This window comes from Filicampus tigris, chromosome 7 (assembly GCF_054856515.1).
Source record: "Filicampus tigris isolate MCC_2025a chromosome 7, RoL_Ftig_1.0, whole genome shotgun sequence".
Taxonomy (NCBI): Eukaryota; Metazoa; Chordata; class Actinopteri; order Syngnathiformes; family Syngnathidae; genus Filicampus; species Filicampus tigris.
The window spans coordinates 62,068-76,254 of record NC_141223.1 but is presented as its reverse complement, the minus strand read 5'-3'; the positions used below and the strand labels follow the sequence as shown (position 1 = coordinate 76,254).

Below are 14,187 nucleotides of genomic sequence, written 5' to 3'. Positions count from 1 at the left end.
AGCAACATGCCCGTGTCTGGGAATCGGCGTGGGTGCCAGCTGAACAAGGCAGAGGGAGGGTCGGCGCTAGCCTCCGCACACTGGATTTGGATGGACCGGAGCCGGCCGGCCGGGCTCGGCGACCCTGCTGTCACCCTGTGCCTTTTCCATCTCTCCCTGCTGCGACGCGCCTGACTGAAATGATCAGGATCGTGATCAGGCTTCTGATGAATTTGAATCAGGCGTGTTGCAGCAAGGACAGTTGGGAAACAGGCAGGATAGGTGGCCCCGAGGATTGGGGTCGGCGAGCCCTGGGCTAGAGTGTGACCTCGCTAAAGGAGGGAGGCAGAGTTTGGCACTTGTTTGCGGCCGCCAACCTGCTTGCATTGCAACTGTGCCCAAAGCTTTCAGACAAACTTTGCGCCGTGTTGGCCAGTCGGGGTTCGGCTTTGCCAGTGTTGCCTGCACGGTCGTGTGTCACTCGGGATGGACTTGGTCCAATAGTTCTGGGTGTGTCCCTTACTTTGATTTCCGGCACCCTGAGTTCCAGACCATTTGGCTCTCTTGCTACACATTCAAAAAGCACCCGTGTGTCAGTGTCCCCCCCAAAAAGCGCAGTCGTCCCACACCACTTTGCGAACAATGTTTTCGCCGTATCGCCCGGCCCTGTCGTACGAAATGCAGGAAGCCGTCAAATACTCAACATTCCCCACTACTGTTAGTCTAGTTTTATTTTTATCCAATGCTGTTCCTTACATTTCACTACAGCACTGCAGCACTGTCACTTAGAGTATTTTTTCCTCTGTACTATGTACAGGCCGAAATGAGTGTTCCTCATATTTTTTATGTAGATGTAGGTTGGTGTGTATACACATGTGTATATACACACGTTACTGCGTATATCTACATAGGTTTGATTCTAAATGTTTGCCGTCAATGTTATACATTAATGGCCACATTATGCCGCCGCCCCTGTGCGACCTATATCTTTGCTCCTGTAACAATGAAAATTTCCCCACTGTGGGATCAATAAAGGCATTCTTATTCTTATTCTTATTCTTAATAGAGCCAAAAATCACACAGTCAGTCTTGGGTCATGACTTTGCGGCTTTTGCCTTATTGTGGAGATGGTCTGGAATGTCAGCCCCGCGATAGACGAGGCCTTCCCGCAGGCACCGCTGTGAGCGGCAAAGACATTCTTCTCAGCGGCCGCGGGGGGCCACTTCCACGGGCCGCAAGTCGTTGGAATACAGGCCCAAGGGAAAAAGTCTGGACAGCCCCGCTGGAAGGAATTACCGCCGCAGAGGAGTTTGCCTTTTTGGAAGTGACCCGGAGGTTTCCACCATATTCGACTTGACTGAGATGCAAGTGGGAAGGTGGAATTGTGAACAAGGTGTGACCTGGAAGGCTCCCTGGGAGATGTGGTGCAGCTGGTTGTTGGCAAGGATCAGGTGCCGCAGGTTGACCAGGCCCTGGAAGTGGGCGTCGTCCAGGGTGGTCAGACGGTTGGCGTCCAAGTGGAGGGCGTGAAGGTCCTGCAGGTCGCTGAAGGCAAACGGACGGATCTGGCTGATGGTGTTGCGGCTCAGCGTCAGGTGGATCTGCCGCCGAAACAACAACAACAACAACAGCAAAATAAACGGTTAACCACTAGCCGCTTAGGATGTTCAGGGTGCTAGCAGTGAGCGGCATTTGCATTCTCAGCTAGATTGACGCCACAATACATCATTCTTAGCAATGACAATGTAATAACCTACCCTTAGTTTAGTTACCCTCCTTAATTAGTTGGGTCGGCGGCGTTTTCATGTCGGTGGCAACAGCGTTTGACACGATTTAAAGCGGGATGGGGCCAGCTGCCCCATTTAGGGATACATCCGCAGTCAGGGTTGTACTGGGAGTAAATTCGCTCCGGCAATAGTCGTCTGCGGTGGCCGTCACGCACCGCAAAATGATGGTCGATGCGGCTATTCTTTCTCACCCTTGACATAAGAGGGACAAAGGGCTTTTTCTACCGGATTCATTCTGTAAAATAGGCTCATCTGAAAACATATATGAATGTTATCGTAATCAATTCATCAGTTCGATAATAATAGCTGGGTCCATCACCCTGCTCCGGGGCACGTAGAAGAAAAAAAAAGAAATTAAAATACATTTGAAAAAAAAAAAGCAAATCGACAACAGCAATCGTCAGTGGAGTTTTCCACGCGGACTTTGTGGGAAATGGTCGATTTTTGGAGCCTTCGGACAAGGTGCAACGACCATCAAACAGGAACAGCAGCTACATGCTTGTTTTGCTGCAAAGGGCAACAAAAAACAGCTGCGGACTATTTAGTGGCTTCCTGCCCGGAAGCAGTCGGGGCACGTGCCACCCGCTTGCAGCGGCCAATCATATTGCAGCGGGGCGTGCCCTGCCTAGATCATCAGTGGGATTCACAATAATGCCTGTCCAACTGCTAATGTAGCTCACCACTGGCACCATTCACAACCCGAAGCACTGTAAAAATGCCAATGGAAGAACCGACTGTCTGTCAGAATGTGGGAATGTAGCTCGGCGCCAGTCGCGTCATAATGCTAATGTAGCTAGGCGCGGCTAAGGAGGAATTAGATACCAGGCTGGACATGTTGGCAAAGTCTCGGTGCCTGAGCGTGGTGATGAAGTTGTCCATGAGGCGCAGCTCGGCCGTCTGTCTGTCGATGTTGGGCGGCACGAAGAGCAAACCCGTCTCGGCGCACAGAACCGTGTAGGACGGCAGCAGGTTCTGACACGTGCAGCGCTTGGGACACAACATGGACAGGGACGCGCCAGCCAGTGGGACGAGCCAGCACGCCGCCAGGAGGACCGGCAGGGGCGGCGGCCACGGGCCCCCCATGGTCTCGCTCCTGCTGACAAACGCACACACCGTCCGTGTAAGCAGATCAACACAAACAACCCGACAGAACAAACGACCACAATGGACCAGAAAAATGCACGAGGAAACGGAGCGGCGCAATGTCAGACAATAAGCAAATGGAACACGACGCAACGCAACGCGACGCAACGCAACGCGACGCGACGCAACGCAAGGTAAGGGCCGCCGCTCGCTGCGCGACAGGACCGGACGCCACTGAACTTGCCGATCGCGTCAAAAAACAGCCGAGGATGTTTCACCTGTAACAAAAGGCAGCGGGGAACTCCAATTGCCAAACAAACAAAAAGCCGTACGAAAGAATGAACCCAAAGTCGACACTCGGAAAAATCACACAAACAGGAACGCTACGGTACTCGAACTAGGGAGGTCAAGAAAACAAGCACTCGGAGCAACGATAGCGAGCAAGGTTGAATAATCTGACGACGAACGAGCCTTCCACGTCGCTGTCCTTTTAAAGTCCTTGATTGTGATGCTGAACAGGTGCGGCGCCGAAGGACACGCCCACCAACCAGCTGACTGACTGGAACACAAAGCAGAAACATATTTCTATATTTACAACAGAAACGTCCTCAAGGCATGCTGGGTACGACTTCAAACTATACAAGCACAGCAGTTTTTAATTTGAGCCTCTTCTAAACTCAAAGAATAGCAAAACCAAGAATCACAGATTTGTCAACGTTTTTCCGATAATTGAGCGGCGTAGCCCGTCCCAAAAAGCTTCTCCGGGCTGCTTATATCACCTGCGGCCGGGAAGTGGGCAGGTCGTGGCGAGACATCACCGCAGCTAGCGATAGCAAGTTCCGCAACGAGCTTCGACTCGCAAACTACTGCACGCTAAGCGCGTTGCAGTTTCGCTCAGTAAACACAGACTCCAAATACACGTCTTCCAAGTGTCGTTCTCGCAAAGGCATTATGAGGTGTACTTAACAGAGGGAAAGACAGTCGGCCACGCTAATCGCTAAGTTGACCGAATGCCACTGTGAAGGATCAGAAGAAAGTGCTTGGGGGATGGAGTTCACTTCACAGAGGTCTCACTTGAACCGCGTTCAAGCAAAATAGCAGACAATTTAATCTCGAGAGAAACTTCACCCAAAATAATGCTACACACAGCTAACAGGAATAATGATACGCCGTCCCGTACGCCAGCCGGGAGGAGTGGCCTACAAGATTGAAAGTATATTCATTTTGAGAATAACCCATTCAGAAAATTGAATGCTTATATTACAAATGGGATTTGTTTTCACAATAGTCCTTAGTTTTGAGTTTGACCTTTGAGATGTGCACAATAAATGTTCTGAAAATGATATTACAGTGGAACTCATCCTCTTATTTGATTTTTAAAAATCCATTTCTGTCAGAAACATTATTTTCTATGCCTCTTATTTAGAATGAATAAGAATGTCTACTAGGGATGTAACAATTTATCGAAAATGGACTTTATTTTTCGATATAAGTGCTAAAAATCTGCATCGATGTAAAAAAAATAATAATAATAATGGATTGGCAACGCCATGTTAACCATACCCGCTCGCTCATGTCTCTGCTCTAAACAAAGTGCATACGCACATTGGGTAAATGACTTAGATGACACTAGAACTGGCGAGATTAGATGACTAACACGACAATTTCAACGATCATCGTCGACGGTTCGTTTAAATAGTGGACACGTCATTTATTTACAGTCTATGTCTGACGATTTGCCGCTGTGTTTTTCTCTCGAAAATGCCTCGTCTCCCACAGCCTGCATGCTTGTCTGCGGCGCACATGCGCAGTAGTGGTGATCCGGGTCATCCCTGATGTAAACAGAAGCAATGCGGGTCATGTTGTCATGGCTACCGAGTTAGCGTTAGCAACCGAGTCCGAACGTCTGGGCACATTAAACAAAATTACTTAATAGGATGTAAATTTCCCTTTCACAGCTAACACAGTGGTACCCCGACTTACGAACGTATCTTCATACAAAATTTCACTTGAAAATAAAGTGGGAAAAGGTGAGCAGTCAAAGTGTATTGTAGATTTTTTTAGAGAATAACTGAAAAGATATGGTGGTTGAATTTTTGCGTAACGCGCAGCACTACTGTCTGTCTGTCTGTCTGTCTGTCTGTCTGTCAAAACTACGCTTGTCTTGAAGGAATACCAGCAATGAAAGCAAAAGTGAGCGGTTGTAGCAAGGGCTGATGATACTTGTGTGACTGCGTGGCATTCACGTCCCGTGTTTGAGCACGCCTTGGGACGACCAGCTCATAAGCACGGCCGTGAACGCCGTCATTCTGTCAATTTATCCTCCTTTTCTTCAATTGGCACTGAAACAAGTTTTGGTTGAATCTACTCAATTTTTATTTCATCAAGCGGTTGCACGAAATAAAATCATCTGGCTCCAGATGCAATTTTCAAGTCAATGTATAGTCGACTTCAAAAATGTATCTGGAGCTTAAAAAACGCATCAGGAGCCAGGTGATTTTATTTTGTGCAAACCGCTTGACGAAATAAAACGGAGTAAATTCAACACCCCCTTTTTTCAAGTTGGTTGCACAAACTATAATCATCTGAATCCAGACACATTTCTTAAGGAGGCCATACTTTCCCTTGAAAAAAGTTTTGGATCCAGATGATTTTATTTTGTGCTAGCACCTGATGAAATAAAATGGAGGGTTTGATATCTTGCTCTTGATACGAGGCCGTTTTTTGGCCGGCAGTTCCATTCGCCGCATGCCCACATAGCGATCCATGTTTTGAATTGGTGCCAAGCCGGCGTCCGAGACTCGGCCGCTCGTGCCGTCTCGCGGCAGAAGCCCGCAAGCGCGCCGGCGTGTAGCGGAGCGACGCCACATTGGAGAGTGCGGCGGAGGGTGGAAGACAAGCTAACGGGACGTGACGAGACGAGCCCACGCAAGCGGAGCCCAAACAACTCAGTAGACGTCAACGCCAGCCGACCTCACGCAAACGATGTCGTGCCAATCAATCGAATCAATCATTTCTCGTCATCGTCATCATCATGGCCACGATCGTCGTCTCCGAACAGACCTATTCACTATACACACTCTATCATTTATTTGTGACATTATTAATGTGTTTGCTCTAAAGGAAGTTGCCTTCCTCCCGAAGCGCTCTCACAGGAAGTGCACTCACGCGCGTGTGCCCGAGGACCAGTGAGTGTGTTTTGCTGGAGGCTTTGTGGTCCCCCATGAGGCAAAACACGTGTGCGTGTGTGTGTGTGTGTGTGTGTGTGCGTGTCCAGCAATCACACACACACACCCCCGCGCACGTTCACACAAAACAGACAGACACGCACACGCGCACTGTCCATTCACCCACACGCGCACTACTGAGTCTTTCTAACGAGCTAACGGGAATGTCTCTGTTGGGACATCATCACACGCCTCGGCCAATTAGCAAAGGGGAGCACCTGAGCGGCAAGGGAGGGGGCGTCCTCTTCACGTAGGTGTGGCCGTGGAGGCGGCGCTAAAGGCGACCCCGGGCCGTCATCGGTCCATCCGGGTATCCGACACGGGCCTGTGGGCGGGAGAGAGACAGACAGACAGACGCTCAAAATATGATGGCATGTTCGCAAGTCCTTTCAGTCATCAGGCGGGGGCGACTTTGCGTGACGCTGTCTTCTTAGCGGAGCAACTCACAATCACACGCAGCGCTCGCACACTAGGAAATGCACCCGCGCACACCAGCGTTCACAGAATTTGTGGCCACGCCGGGATGCGACGGATGATGAAATATTCAAATGCGGCTGGAAGTGCGACGCGACTGTGCAATATTTTGCGTGCCGGCAACACGCCGCCATCATCAAAAAGCGGCAGTCAGACCACAACGCCGCTCTTCGGTCTCGGGACATGACTTTGAGGGCAGAAGATGTCCACTTTGGGGACCCCTTTAATTTGGGACATTTGACATGTCTGCTCTGGAGGAGGAGCTGCTTTCGAAATGTTTGGCGTGACCATCAAAGACCTTCGATTCGATTTGACTCGATTCGATTCTCCGAACTTGACTGGCTCCCTGAACATTTCCGAGTGCTTTTTGCAAATTCGTTTTCACATATCGAAGCGGTCTCGCCCCACCTTCCCTGTCAGAGCTCCTCCGCCCCTCGGCCGACGCGACCGAGAGCTAGGCGGAGGCCCAGAGGGGGCGGAGCCTTTTCCGTTGCCGCCACCTTCCCGCTCAACGTTAGGCAAGCCCCTATCTGCCCAGCTGTAAAACTTGTCTTGACACGCATTTTTCTTCTTTGGCTAAGCATGAGACTCGCTATTGTTTTGGTGCTTTGTGGTGTTTACGGTTTGATGTTCTTCATCTTATTGCTTGAACCGCCTTTGTTGGATGACATTTTTGGGCTCCGTGTGCTCCGGCGCTTTGAAAGCAGCAGCGGTGGTTTTAAAGTGCTCCAAAAATGACGTTGAGTTGAGTCGAGTTGAATAATGCCACAGCGCACGACTGACGGAGCGGCCCCGGGCGAGGATCCCGAGCCACTTTCAAGCGGCAGGTTGCCGGACCGCGGCGAAGCTCATCGCCATCGCATCGAAGCAGAGCGCGAAGCGGAGCGGTAGCTCCAAGCGCACCTCAGCGTGGGTTACCAGTGGAAGCGGCGCTTCTGATGTGCGGCGCACGTACCGGCGCGGCCGTCCATTTGGACGACGGATCCTCCGCTCGTTGGCAAAAGTGTCATTGGGCGGCTCAGTGATGAGGCGCCGCCTCCGCCCGGGAAACAAACAGTTGCGCCCTTTGCGTGTGTTTTTGTCCACTTGTGATGAGGTGGGAGAAGTCAGGCAAGCACCTCGTGAGGCGCAGGGCCCAAATGTTCCAAACGTAGCAAACACGTGCCGCTGGGCCCAAACGTGAGCCTCCTACCCTGGCGGTCATGCTGGCCAGCCAGCCAGCCAGTAAGTAAGTAAGGCAGCGGTCCCGAAGGCCTCCGGCAGATGTGAGGATGAGGATGACGAAGAGGATGGGGATGGCCATGCGTGTGCGGCCGGCTGTCCCTCCAGCTGATTAGTCAGTAAGTGTCGCCCGCCGGCTGCGGCAGAGACGGACGGAGGAGCTCCGGCTCCATTTGGCCGGGCAAATGGTTGCCGTGGTGACGGCTCGCTGACCAAAACCAATCCAAATGCAACGTGACAACTCCGCCACGGCCACATTTCATCAACACGCTGACACTGGCCGTGTGTTTGTGTGTGTGCGCGTGCGTGTGCTATTTGGCTGACTTTCATTCATCTATGAAAACAAGGCAGCGCACGGGCGGGCGCAGTGGAACGCATTGCAAGGCAGCGAAACAAACGCAAACGCGAGGTCCGAAAGCGGAACCAAAAAGAACACAAAGCGCGACACAGAAAGAGTCAAGAAAGCGCAATGTCGGAACGCAAATTAGAGCTGCTCGCTGACAAGTATTATGCCAATTATTCTCTTGATGAACTGATGAGTCAGCTTTCAAGAAAAAAAACAAAAAACACTCCATCCAAATGCCAAGTTGAGCAAATAGGAATGGACAAAGTCCGGTCAAAGCGTCAAGTGTATGGCCTGTATTTCCTTTCTTTGTTGTTGGGAGTGGCTCAAAAACAACTGGGACTCTTTCTTTCTCAAATCAGCCGGCTGAGCCGTGGGTTACGCTCGCTTATTTTCCTGGCAAATATTCAAACGGGCTCGGACAAAATCTGTATCGGAGATCAGCAAGACGGCCGAAGCCAACGTGAGTCTTCAAGACGCGAGCGGGCGCCACGTTGCCGACTGCCGTGACCGTCGAGCCGCGGGCTCGCTCCTGCCGCTCGACGCGTCCGCGTCCGCGCTGACTCAGCGACCCCTGCGGCTTATGGGCCGTATTCCGGTTCGGGCGCCGGTTCCACCGCGAATAGCGTCGCTCATTTGAGACTTTGTCACTTGCGCCGACCGCCGCCTATCTGCCTGGACTCGTAGCCCAAATCCGCAATCGATGTTCATTTCCCTTTTAACCCAGTTCGAATGGGTTACTAGTTGTACTTTGGCTGAAAAATGTCCCCAAAAAAAAAAAAAAAAAAAAATCCATCCCCAAATTTGATCATCATCGTAAACTGTAAATGAAGTGCACTTTCATAGGGCTTTATCGACACCATCCGCTGTCCAAAAGGCTTGTTCGGAAAGATACCAAGACGCTAACGGTAACGCAGCATCGGCCTCTGCTTTAACCCACGGGAGCGCGTTTCTACCACTAGAGCCGGCCGGGAGCGCTGTTGCGTCGTTCTACCCTTAAAGCCGTGAGAGCGTACACGTCATTTTCCATTTATTCTCGAATTCTCGGTCTCTTAACCGACGAAACGCATCCGAATAGACACGCGACGGGGTCGTAAGCCCGCGGGGATTGTTCCGGAATGCTTTCCAGTGATAACGGCAGACCTCGCGATCGCGGGAGCTCTCGACGGCAGTGGTACATATAGACGACACCATTGTGGACTTTGAACCAGTAGAGCCAGTCAAACGCGAAGTACGCTTAAGATATGTTTGGAGACAATGACAATATCGACATCTTTGTAACAGAACAGAGGACTGGAGTTGACACTGTTTTGGGTTTTTTTAAATTGAAAAGAGTGCTTCTCTTGCACTCACACTTTATTTTTACCTCGTCGATGATGACGTTCATGAAGATGAATAAACTCTGGTCTGTGTGAAAGCCACATGTCTAAGCTCTCAAATTCTATTGAAATGATGTTTCTGTCTGCTACAGGGGCGGGGATATGAAGTATTTTGCAGGTGTTGAATTTGTGGGAAAAGTTGAGGTAATTCCAAACGCCACCGACTGTTTCGGGGAGCTGCTGAGCCAGGCTCAAGCTTTAGGCGTCCATGGGTTAAAAGAATGCACTTGAAGCTCCAGGATCCCTCCACTTTGTCGTTCGGTTATTCAACGAGCACGGTACAACGGCAGTACACACATCCGTCCGTCCGTCCGTCCGTCCGTCCTTTTTCAGAAGCATTCGCCCTTTTCGGCTCATTTGTCATCGATTTGCTTGTCGTCGAGCCGCTATCTAGCGCTAAGCTAACCTGACAGGTTGACATCATCCGCCGGCGGAGGTCTGCTTCCGGTCCCTTCCAAACGTTCTTTGCGCGCTTCCATCGTCCGCACGGACTCCCGCCCGTCAATTTGCACAATGTCAAAGACTGTGCGCCTCTCGCGTGCGCCCGTTCGGAAGGGAACGAGAGGAGCCGCTTCCATTCCATGCTTGGAGACAGGAAGTGGATTTAGACACTAGCTCAGTTAGCATGTTAGCATGTCAAAGTGATTGACAGGTTGCTAGGCCACCCGAAGTTGATCTGATGAGGGCCCACCCTACCAACAAAAGGTTTTTCCCGCCTGGCCGCTCTGTGGCCGCTATTTAAGGCCACGCATCGCGTGGCAGGAAATCTTGCCGGCAGATATTAAAAGCATCCATCACGCCGCTCGCTCTCCTTCTTTGCCGCCTCTGCGGCTCCATCACGGAATATTTACCTCGCCACGTTAGCGCCCACGTCTTCCTTTCCCGCCGAGAAGGGATTTGCCCGGCACGCGGCGGGGCCGACGGACGGAGGCCGGCGCGGTCGTCTCGGTCACACGTCCATCGTCATCGTCCATCGGCGCTGCTCAGGGGGGAGAAGGTTGCGGGGTCCATCTTCGGCGCTTGTGCCCTCCAGCAAGATACTGAGACAATCAGGAGACAGCACAAAAAGTGCCTCCGAGATAGAAAAGCGCCACACGAGTGAAAGCCCGGCTCCCGTTTGAACGAGCGATTGCACTCATGACAATGTGCGCCATTCCCCACGCGGGCATAACACGATCCAAAGCGTCGGATTAGACGGCACGGCGTGGGCTTTGACATGTCGCGTGGTCGTGTGATCGCGCGGCGCCACATTGGCACAGGGAGGAGTCGCTGGGGCCCGAGGAAGAAGCGGCGCGGCTTCCGATTGCCAGCGCGCATCCGGACCGGGGCTCTCCGACTGCCGTCCTCCCTGCGCGCGTTTCCCGCCCGATGGGAAAGACGGGCTCATCGGCGGCAAGTGGGCCCGAGAAAGATCGGCATCACTTGCGTCGGTCGGCCGCCCGCTCGCGGGAGGAAACCTCGCGTGCGTGCCAGGAAGCGGCCCTGGAGGACCGCGGCCCTGGAGGACCGCGGCCCTGGAGGACCGCGGCCCGAGACCGCTGATCCGGACAAACGTCTTCATTTGACTCTTGGCTACAGAGGACGCCGGAAAGGTAGAATGTGCGTCCTATTGCCCGCAGAAGCTGCAAATTCATTGGACTCATTCTTTCTCCGAGAGCGGAAACAGAAGCGTTCAGGCCGTAGCGCGGGGAAAGTGCCGTTTTTCAAGCTTCAGCCCCGGCGCCCATCCGGAATTAGGGGAGGCGTGCTTCCGCAGTGGCAACATACAAACTTCAGCACACACTTCAAGACTGTGCGCACGGATGGATGGAGTACGCCCGTACAACGAGAGGAGGAGAGTAGAAGAGGACAGTCGCAATCGCCATCCTCCAAGTCCTTCCTCACACTTTGCCGAGGCCATGTTGCTCTCGTGCCGACTGGAAGAGCTCGGGGCCAATTCCCCGTTGGCTGGGGATGTCGACGGGATTTGACGTTGACTCGAGCGTTAGCGCTGGCCATCCGTCTTTGGAAAACGAAGCACGTCGAGCTAGCGTGCGTCCTTCTTCTTCTTGTGTGTTTGGCTTGCCCGAGAAAATCCAAGCGGGCTGTCAGGAAACGGCTTCAAGCACGCTCGGGGACAAATTGCATTCAAGGGCACTTTGGTCGGCAACTTGCAAAGGCACCGTGCCGTTCTGCACAATTGTTTTCTTCCACCTGAATGTTTTGAAGACCGGGAGGAGTTCCAATCTGAATCCCAATTGAATTGACATCGGTTGCCCAGCCCTAATACTGGATATACGTACCGGACACGCATGCACGCGGGCAGGCACGCACGCACGTGCACGCACAAAGACTGTATTCATAAGCCCACTTCGCATCCGGACCATGCAGCAAGTCAAAGCAGCCCTCTTTTCTTTGTGAGATGGCCATGATACCACCTGCCAGGTGGAAAATAGCACACACGCACGCACGCACGCACGCACAGACAAGCAGCTACAGAGAAGTTCCATTAGGAAGGGCTTCCTGGAGACAAAGCTTATTTTTAGATGACACACATGCACATGTGCACACACACAAGCACACACTGTTGGGGTGCACAAAAGCAAATCAAGACGAAAGCTGGCATGTGTTTCAATACCATGTATGCACGCACCCCAACCGGTGTGTGTGTGTGTGCGGGTGGGTGTGTGCGGCTGTGCGTTCTGATTGGCAGGCCGTCATGTGTACCAAAAGCGGCCAGTTGCGATTTGCGATTCCGTGCATGGTCCCGATACTCAGCGGACGCGAAAGAGGCCTCATCCACCAAATGAATAGTTCTTCTAGATACAAACGAGGACTCATGATGAGTACAGCGGACCACCACTTTTGGTGAGGGGGCGGGGGGGCGGAGCTAGGCCCAGGCATGCCTGCAAATAGCGCTAATCAGCGTCAGAGTGACACCCAGTGAAATGCATTGAGGGGGGGAAAAATATTGGGGGGAACCCAAAAAACGCTGATGAACAGTCAATATACATTTTCTACAAACAATGGTCGGTAAATGGGGAAAAGACATCCCAGACCATAATGGCAACGCCCCGCCCCCTCGGACATTTTTTTCCAAATATTGAAAAAAAAAGAGAAAAAAAAATGCGCGGGTGCCGAATGGGTGGATTCTGTTTGGTATTGTTACATCCACATATGAATATCTCCGAATGGCTATGGTTGACAAGAGCCCAGCTAAAGCGCGAGTGTAGAACGGAGTCACAGCCGCCGCCCAAGTAGGCGGGCGGGCGGGCGGGCGGGCCAGCGAATGGCCTTTGGCCCGCGCCTTTGCCTGCTCCAACAGACAAAGATTTGCAAGCCGTCCTCGGCGGGCCGCTGCCGAAGCAAGGTGACCTGCAGGGACCTTGAAGCACCTCTGCTCATGCTCGTGCAAAACGCTCGTGACGATGAAAGATACGGTCCAGAAAAAGCGCTGCGCTCAAATGGGACATTTGAGCATTTGAGCGCAACGACTGGGTGACATTTGGCACAACAGGACGCGGACTTCCAGCTTATTATGCGGCTCCATTTATGGAAGAAAAGCTCGGCGACTCGGTACATATTCAGCGACGACAAGTACGCATTGGCCGCCGCCTGTTCTCGCGCGGTTGAACTTGCGGTTGAACGTCGTAGCATTTACGACCGCTGTATACCGTCGCCACCGACGGCAGCGCAACAGCGCCCCAAATCACGCTCAGCCACTTACTGACCACTCCGATACGCTCCTAAAGCAAAAAAAGGGGAATTAATGACACTCACAGTCATTGATTATAATGCTAAAATACGGCGCCAGCTCACCGGCGTTAGCGGCCACGCGCCGGTCGGGCCGTCTCTCGGCCGCAGCCCGGTTGGCTCGCCGCGGCCGGCCGCCTCCTTTGACGGCCGCGGCCGACGCGAGCAATGCAAGCGCGAGCACGTACGAGCGCCGCAACTAATAAGGGCCCGTCAAGTCGGAACGGCCCGGAACATCAAACGGTTGGCCTTTTCCAAATAGAATAGGCCCATCGCGTAACAACCGGCCAATAAGGTACGTTGAACCTACAACGTAATAACCGCTGTGGACAAAAGCGTTACTACGTTATCGGCCTGGATTAAAACAACCCAAAAAAAAGGCCAACGGCGTACTGAAGAGCCAAGTTATCATGTTCGGTGGCTCAGGACGTCGGTGGCATTATTGGCCGGTTAAAACCTCTCGGGCTTATTACAGTTAGGATTTATTGGGATTGATTTATTGATGAATACATCTCCTGGGTTTCTACAGAGCACTTTAATACGACGGCGGCATAACGTTATACATTAATGGCTACATTATGCCGCCCGCCGCCCCTGTGTGACCTCTGTGATCTTTGCTGCTGTAACACTGAACATTTCCCCACTGCGGGATCAATAAAGGCATTCTTATCTTATCTTATCTTGAGAGGCTCAAACGCATTTGCACGTGCTTAGCTTTGCCGCCGCCGCCGCCACAGCTGCAGCGATGCCGAAAGGAAAAAAACGCGTCGAAGCGTTGCGTAGAAATGTCAGCATGAACGACACCCGCACACAAATTCCCTTCCATCCATTTTGTTTTTCGTGAGCAGTCGACGCCCGACGCTTGACCGGCCTTTTTTGCCGCGCTCTTCCTGCGGCGCGTCCCTCGGCCTCTCGGGGGCGGCGCGGGGCGACGCGCACTCGCGGATGGCGTTTTGGAAGCG

General features: G+C 52.4%; 1 protein-coding gene across 6 annotated transcripts in view; it reads right to left on the bottom strand.

Moving 5' to 3' along the window:
- Window positions 1-14,187, bottom strand: part of LOC147144205 (leucine-rich repeat and fibronectin type III domain-containing protein 1-like protein) — a 35,392-nt gene that overhangs the window by 5,914 nt on the left and 15,291 nt on the right. Inside the window, exons 2-5 of one of the 6 annotated variants that reach the window (XM_086035418.1) lie at window positions 6,295-6,401; window positions 3,128-3,408; window positions 2,589-2,862; window positions 1,380-1,580 (exon numbers count right to left, since the gene is read on the bottom strand). In XM_086035418.1, coding sequence (XP_085891544.1) covers window positions 1,380-1,580; window positions 2,589-2,849 — 462 coding nt within the window. In that variant the 5' untranslated portion in view covers window positions 2,850-2,862; window positions 3,128-3,408; window positions 6,295-6,401. Of the gene's footprint in view, window positions 1-1,379; window positions 1,581-2,588; window positions 2,863-3,127; window positions 3,409-6,294; window positions 6,402-10,344; window positions 10,535-14,187 lie in introns of those variants that run through there. The other 5 variants (XM_086035419.1, XM_086035421.1, XM_086035420.1 and 2 more) reach the window with 5 other exon arrangements.